This window comes from Hyla sarda, chromosome 5, assembly GCF_029499605.1.
Source record: "Hyla sarda isolate aHylSar1 chromosome 5, aHylSar1.hap1, whole genome shotgun sequence".
Classification (NCBI taxonomy): domain Eukaryota; kingdom Metazoa; phylum Chordata; class Amphibia; order Anura; family Hylidae; genus Hyla; species Hyla sarda.
The window spans coordinates 74,409,027-74,423,929 of NC_079193.1; the positions used below are offsets into that span (position 1 = coordinate 74,409,027).

A 14,903-nucleotide genomic window follows, 5' to 3' on the forward strand; every position below is an offset into this window, starting at 1 on the left:
AGATCGTTATTCCGGGACTTCATCAAGCAATATGCAAGTGAATTGTCACATGTGCTGCACGTTGGAATAAATAGTGAACGAGTATATTACCTTGAGCTGGATTTCGGCAGCTGTGGTTTTAGTTGATTCAAGTTTCTCTACAAGCTCCATGTCACCCAAAAAGTTTCCTTCTGCTGCTGACAGGCGAATCAACAGCTCATCTTCCAGACGCTTCAGTTCTATCTTAAATTCATTCTGCTGCTTTGTTAACATGGACTGGAGACGAGAGAAAATAGGTAGAATAATAATTTAGGATCTACAAGGCTGTAAAACATGCCTGAAAATCACGCTGTGGTCATCAAGATATTAAAGAGTACCTCTCATGATCTTGTTAAATGTTACAATCCTCCCAGTTCACTGCCCCAATCATGATAAACCACCCCCTGCCTCTATTTTTATTATTTTTTAGTTTTCTACCTTGATATAGCTCTGTATTTTTTACTCAGTCTCAGTCAGATTCATAGACTGGGAAGGGGCGTTCCCCAGCAGGCATGAAATCATCTGAAGCCATACAGGGGAGAACTTCCTCCCTCACTCTGCTACACACAGACCAGAGCAGTTCAGTGTAAGATGAGCTATGATTGGCCAAGGCTGCACCCCCCCCCCCCCCTTAGCACTCCAGACAGCATTTCCTTATTTTAGACTTCATTCAGGCTAGCAGGAGTCCTATGTCTGTGCAAGAGATAGGAGGAGTAGGGAGACACCTAGTGGCAGCTTTTTTAAACACAATAAAACATTTTTAAACAAAGTACATTAGAAAGAGTTTTTATCTGCCATAAGGAGTGCAATAGCAAAAATTTGTTTTAATGGTGGTGCCCATTTAAATACCTAATAACATAACTTATTGTTTACGTTGACATGGGTGGACCTTCTTTGAGTTTTCCTGTTGTGGGTTCAGCTGTGGCAGAAAATCTGCAGCAGATTTTGTTGACTTCAATGGGGTTTGCTGCAGAAAATGCACTAAATACAGACCCATGTGAACATACCCTCTTATTAAGAATAAACATCTCACATGTTGATACGAACTAAGATCAGCAAAAAATGTTTCTGTAGATCAGCGATTCCCAATCAATCAATGAGTCTCCGGCTGTTGCATAACTACAGCTTCCAGCATGCCCGGACAGCCAAAGGCTGTCCGAGCATGCTGGGAGTGCTGGTTTTGCAACAGCTGGAGGCACCCTGGTTTGGAGACACTGCTGTAAAGAATACCCATGTCACAGTATTACAACTTGTTTCCATTCACATCAATGGAACTGAGCTGCAATACCACACACAACCTGAGGTCAGAGGTGATGCTGTTTTTTTATGTTCAATTTTTTTCATGGAATCTAATCTAGTTTTTCTAATACTGGATAACAAGACAATTACTATGTAACTGTGTACTGTGTATTCCTCATTGGTTTCATTAGGTTGCATTAAAGGGGTTATTCAGAGAAAAAACCTGTTATGTACAGGATAGGGGATAAGTGTCTGTCTGCTAGGAACCTCTACGATCTCCTGTACTGGGCCTTGCTCTCACTGCCAGGGCTGGCATTAAGGTGGGGCAAACAGTGCAATTTCCCAGGGCACCCATCCCCCAGGGGGCCCCCCCTGCGGGCTGCTCAGTGTCGGATCCAGGGGGAGGGGGGCAATTGCCAGCCCCCCTCCCCCCCATGATTAATTTCCCCCCTCACATCTTTTCTGGACACAAGTATGTCCCGGTTACCTTTCTGCAGCCCCGCGTTAACTGTAAAAAATGCAGGGGCCGCTGGGAGGTAGCGACGCAGGGACGTCACTGACGTCCCGTGCATGCGCCCATAGGAACGGAGGAGCAGAGCATCGAGCAGGAGGACGCACTGGCCGACATGGTAAGTTACCAGCTGCAGATCAGCTTTGGTGCTCCGACCACCGCTCCTCTGGTCCCGGGACCTACTGCTATGGCCTATAGGCCATAGCAGTAGATCGTGATCCCTGACCAGAGACGTGGTGGACGGAGCACTGAAGTGGGGCAGTACACAGACATACAGCCTCCAGCCATGCACTGTGTATGAATGAAGGCTGTATGTCTGTGGGGGAACTATACTCCCAACCTAATGTGGGGGAACTACAACCTAATATGGGGGAACTATACGGCCAACCTAATGTGGGGGAACTATGCTACCAACCTAATGTGAGGGAACCACAACCTAATGTGGGGGAACTACAATCTAATGTGGGGGAACTATACTGCCAACCTAATGTGGAGGAACTATACTGCCAAGCTAATGTGGGTGATCTATACTGCCAACCTAATGTGGGGGGACCTATACTGCCAACCTAATGTGGGGGACCTATACTGCCAACCTAATGTGGGGGAACTGTGCTGCCAATCTAATGTGGGGGAACTACAACCTAATGTGGGAGAACTATAATGTCAACCTAATGTGGGGGAACTACAACCTAATGTGGGGGAACATACTGCCAACCTAATGTGGGGAACTATACTGCCAACCCAATGTGGGGGAACTACAACCTAATGTGGGGGAACTATACTGCCAACCTAATGTGGGGGAACTACAACCTAATGTGGGGGAACATACTGCCAACCTAATGTGGGGGAACTACAACCTAATGTGGGGGAACATACTGCCAACCTAATGTGGGGGAACTATACTGCCAACCTAATGTGGGGAAACTATACTGCCAACTTAATGTGGGGGAACTATGCTGCCAACCTAATGTGGGGGGACTATACTGCCAACCTAATGTGGGGGAACTATACTGACAACCTAATGTGGGGGAACTGCAACATAATGTGGGGGAACTATACTGCCAACCTAATGTGGGGGAACTATACTGACAACCTAATGTGGTGAGAACTATACTGCCAACATAATGTGGGGGGACCTGTACTGCCAACCTAATGTGGGGGAACTGGGCTTTCAGTCTAATGTGGGGGAACTGTGCTGCCAATCTAATGTGGGGGAACTACAACCTATTGTGGGGGAACTATACTGCCAACCTAATGTGGGGGGAACTATACTGCCTACCTAATGTGGGGGAACTGCAACCTAATGTAGGGGAACTATACTGCCAATCTAATGTGGGGGAACACCCAACCTAATGTGGGGGAACTATACTGCCTACCTAATGAGGGGGAACTATACTGCCTACCTTATGTGGGGGAACTATACTGCCTACCAAATGTGGGGGAACAACAACCTAATGTGGGGGAACTATACTGCCAACCTAATGTGGGGGAACTATGCTACCAACCTAATGTGGGGGAACTACAACCTAATGTGGGGGAACTATACTGCCAACCTAATGTGGGGGAATCTATACTGCCAACCTAACATGGGGGAACTATGCTGCAAACCTATGTAACTATACAAAAATATTAAATTGTACTATTCTGATCCCTATAACTCTTATTTTTCTGTATATGGGGATGTATGAGGGTAATTTTTTGAGCTGTGATTTGTAGTTTTTATCGGTACCATTTTTGTTTTGATGCGACTTTTCAATTGCTTTTTAGATATTTTTTATGGTATTTGAAGTGACCAAAATGTGCAAATCTGGTTAGTGCACTATTACGACTTTTGGAGCCCTCTTTTGATTTTGCCCAGGGCCACACTAAGCCTAAAACTGGCCCTGCTCACTGCTGAGAAACTACTGCTGAATGGTAAGTTCAGTGGCAAGAGCCAGCCCCATAGAGGTGATCGCAGGGTATCCCAGCAGTTTGACCCACCGCGATCATACACTTATCCCCTACCCTTAAGACAGGGAGTACATTTTTTTTTAATCCCTTTAACCTAGAAGGATTAAAGGAAAACGGTTATAGAGGGGGTGACCCGAGTGCACAGAGGGGTCAATTTGGTCCACTGGTTACGGAGATATGGGCTTTCAAAGGTCCGTCCTTTAGTCCAGTTATTTACACTGTGGAGGCGGGCCTCGCTGACTGGTCGCCTCTACCTCCGTCGGTCAGCTCATAATACTGCCCGCGCAATTTGCATATTCATTATCTTCGACTCCACGTCCTAGTGACGTGGAGTCACGGGCCACGTGAGCGCTGTGCCTGCGCCTAAAAAATAGCGTGCAGCTCTCACGTCCTGATGACGTGAAAGCTCTCCCTGCTGCGACCTCTCTGCATGGTATCACTGGGCATGCGCCACACTGACAGAGCGCAGCGCTCCCGTGACTCCACATCATTAGGACGGGGAGTCGAAGATAATGAATATGCAAATTGCGGGGTCAGTATTATGAGTTGACTGACGGAGGCAGAGGCGACCAGTCAGCGGGGCCCGCCTCCACAGCGCAAATTACTGGACTAAACAACTGAGCTTTGAAAGCCCTTATCTCCATAACCAGTGGACCAAAGTTAGTAAGTGACCCCTCTGTGCACCCCTGGTCACCCACTCTATAACCCAGTGTTATGGGTTTAGGGTAGGTGATCAGGCTGACAGTTTTCCTTTAATTGCCGATTTCTGACCCTTAATCTTTACAACTTTACCTTCAGGTTCTCCAGATCTGGTCTTTCTATGCTGACCACATCTGCCAGTAGCTGATCCTCAAGTCCGTCTGCAGTGACTGTGAAGTTTATAAGGGTGGTTTGAGCTTGAAGCTCTGGCTTATAATGTGGATTTGCAATTTTTGTGTGAAGAATTAATCGGAAATTCTTGCTATATTCACATTCTTTGTCTCCTATCTTTATATAGCTGTGGGGTACAAAACATGCAAAAAAGAATATTATTGAAACATTGAAACATGTTGTTATTGCAGAGAGAATGAGAACAACCCCAACACCCAAGACATCTCAAGCTGATTTATATGATTTTTAAAATGTCCCATATCTCCTCCCATAGAAAGCTACCTTTCCTGTGCCACCTACTGGAGGAAGCAACACTAGACAGTCAGCTAATCTGCATACCTTTTTTACTGCTTGGCCCTATTCCAGCTTGATGGGCTCTCCAAGCAGAGACAACTCCCCTGTTCCCTCAAATTCAAGAGGACTTTTTCCTCATTTTTAAAAAAAATATCTGCAGAGTAATTCACTTATCTATTACATTTAGGGGGTAAAAAAAACCATTATAAGTGTACTTTCACACAGAACGAGGTTTTTGAAAATCCACAGCAGATTATGTTGACTTAAACTTGCAGCAGGAAACTCGCTTCTAAATCTACCCATGTGAACATACCCTTATACAGTAAAAAAATAAATAAAAAATAAAAAAGTCACACTTTGTTAAATCTATAAATCGACAAGCATATGTATTCATCTTCTGAAAAGCACAATCAATTGTTCTACATATTTGATCAAGCAGGTATGTCCAGTGCGGATGTGCAGGTAAAAACTTGGTTTGAAGTCTTTATTACACAAAACGCATATTATACAGGAGACGTGGAAGCAGCTGTGACATGTTTCGAGTGCTATACACACTCGTAGTCATACCATTTTCTTTGTACTTTATATGTAATAACTTGTATTGTTACAATAATGTGAATGTAATATCATTTACACAGGTATTTATTGCCTCAACAATGATTTAAATAAGTCAAAGTATGTAATGACCTCCAGTAGCTGCCTACTGTTACTGAGTGAAATTAAAGATCAGGGACACATAAAGCCAGTGCTTGGTTGCTCTTCCGTTACTTTATGGGTCTATGACAATAATATCAATTAGTCTGATGAGTAATAGAGATTAGAAGACAACTGTCCTTGCCATAAAAAATATAGAACTTTTTAATATGATGTGGCAAAGTTTATATCATTGTATAATATATGTCTTCTTTATAACACCTCCAGCATTTTTTGTTTATACCAAGGGCCTTTATTTACTTACCAGCTAATCCTCCAACCATCTAAAATGTAGGTAGAGAAACTAATACAGCATGATTAAAGGCTATGGACACCTTTGTTTTGCTCTAGTTTTTATTTTTTATTTAAAGGGGTCCTCCCCTGGAAAACTTTTTTTTTTTTTTTATCAACTGCTGCCAGAAAGTTAAACAGATTTGTAAATTACTTCTATTTAAAAATCTTAATCCTTCTCGTACTTATCAGCTTCTATTTGCTCCACAGGAAGTTATTTTCTTTTTGAATTTCCTTTTCAGTCTGACCACAGAGCTCTCTGCTGACACCTCTGTCCATTTTAGGAACTGTCTGGAGCAGGAGAGGTTTGCTATGGGGATTTGCTCCTACTCTGGACAGTTCCTAATATGAACAGAGATGTCAGCAGAGAGCACTTTGGTCAGACAGAAAGGAAATTCAAAAAGAAAAGAACTTCCTGTGGAGCAAATAGAAGCTGATAAGTACTAGAAGGATTACGATTTTTAAATAGAAGTAATTTACAAATCTGTTTAACTTTCTGGCACCAGTTGATTTAAAAAAATAAATGTTTTCCAGTGGAGGGGGAGGGGGGGGGGGGGGTGGTAACACTTAAACAACACAATGTAACTCCAGGTCAATGACACTTCTGTGAAATCACACTGTCCACTCAGGAAGCAACACTGATTGACAATCAATTTCACATGCTGTTGTGAAAATGGAACAGACAACAGGTGGAAATTATAGGCAATTAGCAAGACACCCCCAATAAAAGGAGAGGTTCTGCAGGTGGTGACCACAGACCGCTTCTCAGTTCCTATGTGTCCTGGCTGATGTTTTGTCACTTTTGATTGCTGGCGGTGCTTTCACTCTAGTGGTAGCATGTGACGGCGTCTACAACCCACACAAGTGGCTCAGGTAGTGCAGCTCATCCAGGATGGCACATCAATGCGAGCTGTGACAAGAAGGTTTGCTGTGTCTGTCAGCATAGTGTCCAGAGCATGGAGGCGCTACCAGGAGACAGGCCAGTACCTCAGTAGACGTGGAGGAGGCCGTAGGAGGGCATCAAGCCTGCAGCAGGACCGCTTCCTTCACCATTGTGCAAGGAGGAGCACTGCCAGAGCCCTGCAAAATGACCTCCAGCAAGCCACAAATGTGCATGTGTCCACTTAAATGGTCAGAAACAGACTCCATGAGGGTGGTATGAGGGCCCGACGTCCATAAACACAAATAAAAAAGAAAAAGCTTTTTAAAAGGTGTCCTTAGAACATGTTACCACATGTAGAACTGCCAGAACGGTTACATATATTCCAAAATACATAAATGTGAATTCTGTGTGTCTTTATTATGCTGAAAAATCACACTTTTATGGTCTGTTTAAGTGTCCAGAGGGGTGGCCTACGGTCTTCAATGCCTTAGGGCCTCAACGACTCTGTGCTAGTTATCCCCACCACCCTGCAAGCAGGGCTCATTTTACAGTGCCAAGCTCTATAGACATACCATGCATACGCCATAGTATCTCATAGTGGCACAGGCATGGTGACCTATTGAAGTCGATTAGCAGGGATTACCAGCACGAGGAGACTGAAGACCTTTTCCTATGCCTCTCGACACTTGAACGGGTCATAAAAGTGAGATGTTCTGTGGAATAAAGACAAGCAGACAGAGGTCACAGGTATCTTCTGTATCCTTTTATTAGAATGTATATAACAGTGACAGAGTTTTGACATGCATTTTGGAGATTATATTTTTGTTATCTATTAGAACCAGACACAACACATATTCTTTATTTCTGATTTGTTTCATATTTCTTTTCTGTATATTTTTATTCTATTTATTGCACTTAATTGTGGAAGCAGCCATCTTGCCTGGGTGGCTGGTTACAGCATTTAATGATATGCTTTACAGCAGTCACATGGACAATAGGGACGTGTAGTCAGGAGATGACTCAATGGGGGAGATTTATCAAAGGATTTAGACTGGTTTTTCCTGTCTAAATTTGTCGCACAGAAAGTCGCAGTCTAAATATGCGCGACTTTTCTGCGAATTTTGCTGCAGAGGATTTTTAGAACATGCTGCATGCAAGTCTATTTTAGACGGAAATGCATTGGAAAATGCATTGGTGCTGAATTTATCAAGTGCGACTTTTGTGCGACAAGTCGCATCTGCCCAAAATACGCTGAAATGTCAGACCATGTTGGAGCAGGTCTAAATGCAGTTTAAGCTGTAGACCCTGAAGTCTGAGCACAGAATTTATCAAGGGCTGTGAGACCTTTCATAAATTAGGAGCACAATAGACAGGAGACTACCACTTACGCTGGTCTATATATAAGCATACCCAGAATAGACTAGATTAGTAAATTTCCCACAATAACTTTTATGGTAGACAGTTGTGGGCATTCCCTGTGAACTGTTAGCTTTAATTAACACCTTCAACCAATGGTGGAGCCTGTCTTATTATCACTAAGATTACAATGGTACATAATACTGGAAAGTGATCTGTACTGAATATTCAAGCTGGTACAGATCACTATTCCAAATGTTATAATACTGTATTATAAGAAATATAGCACATGAATGCAACACATAAAAGGTGTTGTCCAAGATGAAGAAAAAAAAAACTAAAAACTACTTTGCCTTTTTCCAGAAACAGCACCAGACTTGTCCATATGCCCTGTCTGGTATTGCAAATTAGCTCACACTCCAATTCTAGATACATCCTATGGAGAATAGTGAAGCTGTTTTTGAAAAAGAAAAGCCTAACATTTTATTTTAAATCAAAGACAACCCCTTGTATGGCAACAAGCTCATACAACAACAAATAATTGGGAATTATTGGAGTTACCTTTTAACTCACACACACCGAGGATTTCTCCTTACGAAAGCAATGGGGATATTGCAATTCAGCAATGCGAAAGGTGGTATGAAAGTTTTCCGTATTAATTCATTTGCATACATTAAAAACACATTCCTCCCCATAAACCTTTTCTCTTAGAACATGTAAAACTCCTGAACTTTTTAATACAGTCCATCAATGCAAAGTTACAGAATTTCAGGTATCCACGGAGAGCTTTTACCATTTTCTAAAGATCTTTACAGATCAGTCACGTAATATGAAAGTAAGAACATTTGCTTTGGAATGGATACAATTCAATAAATATTTCCTGCTACGAGTTCCTCTGTCAATTGATATCATAAGACATATTTTATTTTAAATTAGTGGTGTCTAAAGCGCAGTAGATTTAATTATTTGTAATTGCCTAGTTGTTGTCAGTATGTGGCCATTTTATGACACCAGAGTCTACAGTGTAGGTCAGGTTCAACTGTATATCTTTTCAACACAGAATTAATGTACTATTGATAGAACCATTACTGGAACCAAATTAAAGTCGGAGCTGATGGATTGGTCCGCAGGGTGCTGTCAGACATGAAAGGAGTAATTAGTATTCATTACTTCATACTCCACAACATTCCAATTATTAATGAACTTTAACTGTTGGACTGCACCAAATATATCACAACCATCTATTTAGCCATTATTTCAAAGGAGGAATTTATATCTTGGCAAGCCATTAAGAAATATCCAAAACTGTGATATTGTATATTGGATATTACTAGGAGCGGTGTAGGATGTGCATAGGAAAAAAGATATTTCATATTGTAAAATAGAAAATTAAAAATCATATAATGAAAATTGTAAGCACTGCCATCAGCTTGTATTTCTAGAAATGTAAATGTGACTTAATAAATAGCTTGGGCTAAATCTTAAAAAAAAAAAAAAAAAAAAACACTTGATATTCATATTTTTCTCATTGTTTTATCATAAAAATATACATTTACACATACGATTTTAAATTATTAAAATTATATGAATTTTCAAAAAGTGTTTTAAAAAAATTGTACTTAGATATTATCCATGTAATCCTCTACCCATAATGGGCTTGTCTGGGGACAGAAATGTTTTCATATTTGGTGTGGTCACGGTAAACATAGTCATACTCACTTCCCCTGATCCCCTGCAGCTGCTGTTCTGCTGTCTCCTAAACACTGCTGCTTCCTAGTTTCTGTGATGTGTCGACCCCACAGAAACTGCCTGCTCAGCTATTCAGTGACTGCAGTGGCGTCCCACCTCAGTCAGGGACTGGATGAGTGGGCAGTTCCTGTAGAGGTGACATTATACAGTAACCAGGGCTGATGGGTGGGATTTGGAAGATGGCAAAACAACAGCTGCAGTGCATTGGGGGTATAGGAGTATAACTTCTTTTTTTAAATTGAAGCATAGAAAGCTAAATCTAAAAATCTTATATGTTCCCGGACAACCCCTTTAAAGCAGAAGCATAACTTTTCAAAATCAGAAACAGGGCCCACACCACCATTTGCTGTTTACAATGCTGATGTCTTCTTATATGGCTGAGGTACTGTAACTTGGGACCTGCTCGGACACCAGTGCCTGGGTGCAGCTTCTACCCCTGAACCCCTTATAGCTACACTACTGCCTTAGTTCCACCAAATGCTATCACAATCAGGTGACTTGAGTGTTGTATCTCTCCATGTGATATTAGGTGAATGTAAAACATTCCTAAAATTTGCATACATTTTTTTTTTTATTTCAACTGCTTCCTGAACAATATAGCACGGGGCCCAATTCACATGAATCAACCCATTCACATGAATCGTGCGCCATCTCCATTGACTGCAATGCATATCAGAGCAGATTCTGCCAAAAGAACTAACCCATTATTCATTTCGTGGAGTCCAGAATTTTAATTCCCTGGCAGATTTTTCCCCTCTGTGGAAATTCTGCTGTGTGCACAGTGCAGCAGACTCCAGTTGAAGACAATAGAAGGCTGCTGCACAGAAATTTCTGAGTAGATTTTTTTCACATTGAAATTCTGCCATGTAAATAGGTTCTAAGGGTGTTTTCTGGAACTTTTATATTGATGGACAACTCCCCACACCCCACTAATCATTTGATTGAAGGAGTTACAACACTCATACTAACACTGCAGCCCATTTACTACATTACTTTTTCCCATGACCCTCTCAGTCTACACATTATGTTTGGAAGAGTAGTTTCAGCCTGTTTTGCATTTTATCTGCTACGTATAGTTTAGCCCTAGTGTTTTGTGCATTATGATTTTTCTTATGTATTTACATATTACCAACATTTAATGATAAAATGTCACTTAGATGTGCATTATTGGTAAATGTCTATTTGTATAAACTAAATGCTTTAGTTACTAGTGGAATTAAGACAATTGGAGCATAACACATTGTTTTTGTAATCTTCATTATAGTTTGTCATCTTAACTCTTCCATGGAGTTTCATCTTCCTAAAAAGTGCTATTATACCACCAGATGGCGCAGGAATAAGGGGAGTGAAATTCTAAATTATAATGTTCTCTTGCTGTATTCATTCAAATAAAAAATATATTAGGCAATGTTATGAACATCATAGTTTCTATGAGTTTCTATGTGAGTTTTTAAACTTGATAGATTACTATACAGGCTCTGTCAGAAATTCACATTTTTGGAAAAGTTAGCAACATTGTAATCCACATTTACAATCTCCTTATGCCACTTTAGATGTCAAGTTATCAAAGGGGTTCTCCGGTGGAAAAAAATGTTTTCAAATCAACTGGTGCAAGAAAGTTAAACAGATTTGTAAATCACTTCTATTTAAAAATCTTAACCCTTCTAGTACTTATCAGCTGCTGTATACTACAGATATACTACAGAGAAATTCGTAAAGTTCTTTTCTGTGTGACCACAGTGCTCTCTACTGACACCTCTGTCCGTGTCAGGAACTGTCCAGAGCAGGAGAGGTTTTCTATGGGGAAATGATTCTAATCTGGGCAGTTCCTGACATAGACAGAGGTGTCAGCAGAGAGCACTTCCTGTGGAACACAGCAGCTGTTGGGTGTGTCTGACTTCCAGAGTTTTCCAGAGAGATAGGATTGAAGCTGTGTTTCCTACAGCCTTTTCCCCAGGAGGGAGCCCCAGACTTCCACCCCTCGAACTAGGCCGGCGGGGGGGTGGGAGTGAGAGAGCTACGGCCGATTCCCAGGACGGGGTGAGAAGATCCAGCAGGCTCCGTAGTAATGTGGAGCCCACTCCCCCGCCCGTCGCTAGAAACCGTGAAGCGTCCGGTAAGAAGCTTTCAGTTATGTCTTCGGGAACTGTGTCTGATATTATGGAACACCAGCAATGGGGGGTGAAGGGACCCAGGGAGTCGCTAGCTACTTTCGGTTCCCGCATGCAGGCAAATCTAGTAGAATATGAGCAGCTGGGAAAAAAGCTGAAAATTATAAGGGAAGACCTGAAGTTTGCCTGCTACCAAACAGATAACTCTGCCAAGGCCATGAGGGCAAGGTTCGCTGCCAGGGTGTGTGAGCTGAAGGCAGAGGAGCAGGAGGTGGTGAGAGCTCGAATGCTGATTGTAGAGGGAGCAGGCATGTTTAAAGAAAAATTAAGAAAAAAGAAGAATGAAGACTGCTATAAAACCATGCGGACCCCTGTGAAGGAGGAAGAGGATAGCCAGGGGGAGGAAGAGTGTCTGTGTGTCACGGAGGAGAAGATGGAGGAAGGTGGTGAGGGAGATGGCGGCAGTGAGGGTGATGAGAGTGAGGGGGATGTGTGTGATACCCCATGTACTCCTAAGACCTCTGTCACCCCGAGTGCATGTCCAGGCCAGCCCAGAGGTAGTGGGTGAAGCAGCTGCTGATCCCAAAAATACTGTCAATAAAAGCAATGTTAATACAAGGTGTGTGAAAGATGGGAGTGGTAGTGCTGTGGATGAGAGGGGTGTATGTGGCAGTGGTAGTGGTGTAGATGGGAGGAGTGGTATTGGTGAAAATGGGAGGAGTGGTAGTGGTGCAAATGGGAGGAGTGGTAGTGGTGCAGATGGGAAGAGTGGTAGTGGTGTGAATGAGAGGGGTGATAGTGGAGTGAATGAGAGGAGTGGTAGTGGTGCAGATGGGAGGAGTGGGAGTGGTGTAGATATGAGGAGTGGTAGTAGAGTGATCGGGAGGAGTAGCAGTGAAGTGAATAAGAGTGGTGATAGTGGAGTGAATAGGAGGGGTGGTAGTGGTGTGAATGAGAGGAGTGGTAGTGGTGCAGATGGGAGGAGTAGTGGTGTGAATGAGAGTAGTAGTAGTGGTGTGGATGGTAGGAATAAGAGTGGCTTTTATGGCAGTACAGGTGGCCTAGGCGGGAATGTAGGGACGGTGTCTGGTCCGGCTGCCCCCCCGGTCGTCAGGAGTTATGCAAGTGTGTGGGCTGGGGGTTCAGTAGGATCTTTACCTCCTGCATCTGGTGACGGTCAGTTGCAACGGCGCCTCCTGGAGGCACTAAAGAGAGGAGAAAGGACGCTCCAGGTAGAGGGAAAGGAGATGGACCTGTCTTTTTGGGTGGAGAGACATGGTCTGGGAGCATTCCGAGAGAGAAATAGGGAGACCGCATGGTCCCTCCAGACACCCGGGCAGGAGGTAGGTCGCAGGAATGTGGCCAGTTTGGTCTGGAAAGGTGAAGATGCGTGCCCCAAAAGGGGCAAGGTGGTAGAGCTTCTTTTCCAGATGGGTTTCAGGGCTGGGGACATCTTTGCCCTGATTCACCCCTTCGTTTCCTCCGAGTTTGACGTCAGCTTTGTTAGGCTGGAAGGACTAGATCTCTTTTGGTCTAATTATGAGCTGATTTAAAAAACGAGCCCGGATGGCGAGATTTTGCTGTAAAAGCGGTATATCGCCAGAGTATGGTAAAGAAAGTGACAGTTTTGACCCGTAACGAGTCACTTTCTTGTTATGACATTATGACCTGGCTGGGCAGGTACGGGGAGGTGACGGACGTCCCCCGGAAGAACTTTGATGTGCACAATATATGGTCTGGGGCCTGGACGTTTTCCGTTCGTCTCAGGTGTTCAGGGAACACGGTCACCCACATCCCTTCGGCCGCCTTCCTGGGACGCGACAGGATTCAGATCTTCTACCCAGGGGCAGCCGAAGCTGTGTCACAGGTGTGGTGACCCAAACCACTTTAGTGCCAACTGCACTCAGCAGATATGCGCCCTCTGCTGTGGGGTGGGTCACCTGGCGGCCACCCTTGGGTGGATTCGGTGTAACTTGTGTGGTGACTTAGGTCACCCGTTCAGCCGGTGTCAATGCTTGTTCTCTAACACTGTGACCACCCCGGCTGGGGAGAGCCTAACGGTTGCCCCACTGGGGGAGGGGACTAGTGGAGGAGAGGGGGCACCAAAGACAGTGAAGGAAAAACATAAGACACCTTCTATGCGTAGGCGAGAGGAGAAGCGCAGGTTGGAGAGGGCCCTTGAGAATGCCCAGGTGCCAGGGGTGGCTCGGGGTCCCACTCCAGACACTGGCTTAGAAGGAGGTCAGAATAACTCTGAGGCTTTGGGTGGGGCCGAACTGGATGAGGAGATAGGGAGACTGCGTAGGGAAGAAGGTCAAGATGCTCCTTCCTCCAGTCATGCTTCTGAATCCGAAACTGTGGATGAGGAGGAGATGGAGGGGCAGACAGTACATGGTGGCCAGAAAAAGAAGAAGAGGAGGAAGAAGGGTAAGAGTAAGGCGGCGCCGTCCTCCTCTTCAGTTGTAGCCTCAGACCATAGAAGGAACAACTCAGTCTCCGACCCTCTGATCGTCCTTTCAAATCGATATGAGGCCCTTGGGGATACTATCTCCCCTCCTCTTCTCGAGGTTCAGGAGGCAGTGCAGCCTCCAGGAGGTGCTGAGCCTTCTTCCTCTGGGGCAGTTTCCTCAGGGGCGGAGGTAACACCAGATGCCAGAGGTAAAGATCCTGGGATGGATATATCCCTGAGTTTAAAAAGAGGCAAAGGGTCTTCCTCCGATTCAGATGGGGGTGGAGGGAATGAGAGGAAGAAGGTTTAAGGGGTGAGGCCATCTAACTCAATCACCCAGGATGGCGGCACTCACCCCACTGACGTTGGCATCCATTAACTGTGCCAGCATAAAATCAGATATGGCTAGATTCGCAGCCTTTGATTTTCTCGGCCGTGTTGAAGCCGACATTTTCTTTTTACAAGAGACCAGGTTGTCAGATCTAGCCT

The 14,903-nt window shown here is 43.9% G+C and overlaps 1 protein-coding gene across 9 annotated transcripts in view; it reads right to left on the reverse strand.

Moving 5' to 3' along the window:
- DNAH11 (dynein axonemal heavy chain 11) overlaps positions 1-14,903 on the reverse strand; it is a 324,054-nt gene that overhangs the window by 37,272 nt on the left and 271,879 nt on the right. For all 9 annotated transcript variants that reach the window (XM_056519699.1, XM_056519698.1, XM_056519697.1 and 6 more), the window contains 2 exons: positions 4,511-4,715; positions 91-255 (listed from right to left, as the gene is read on the reverse strand). In XM_056519699.1, coding sequence (XP_056375674.1) covers positions 91-255; positions 4,511-4,715 — 370 coding nt within the window. The remainder of the gene's footprint in view (positions 1-90; positions 256-4,510; positions 4,716-14,903) is intronic.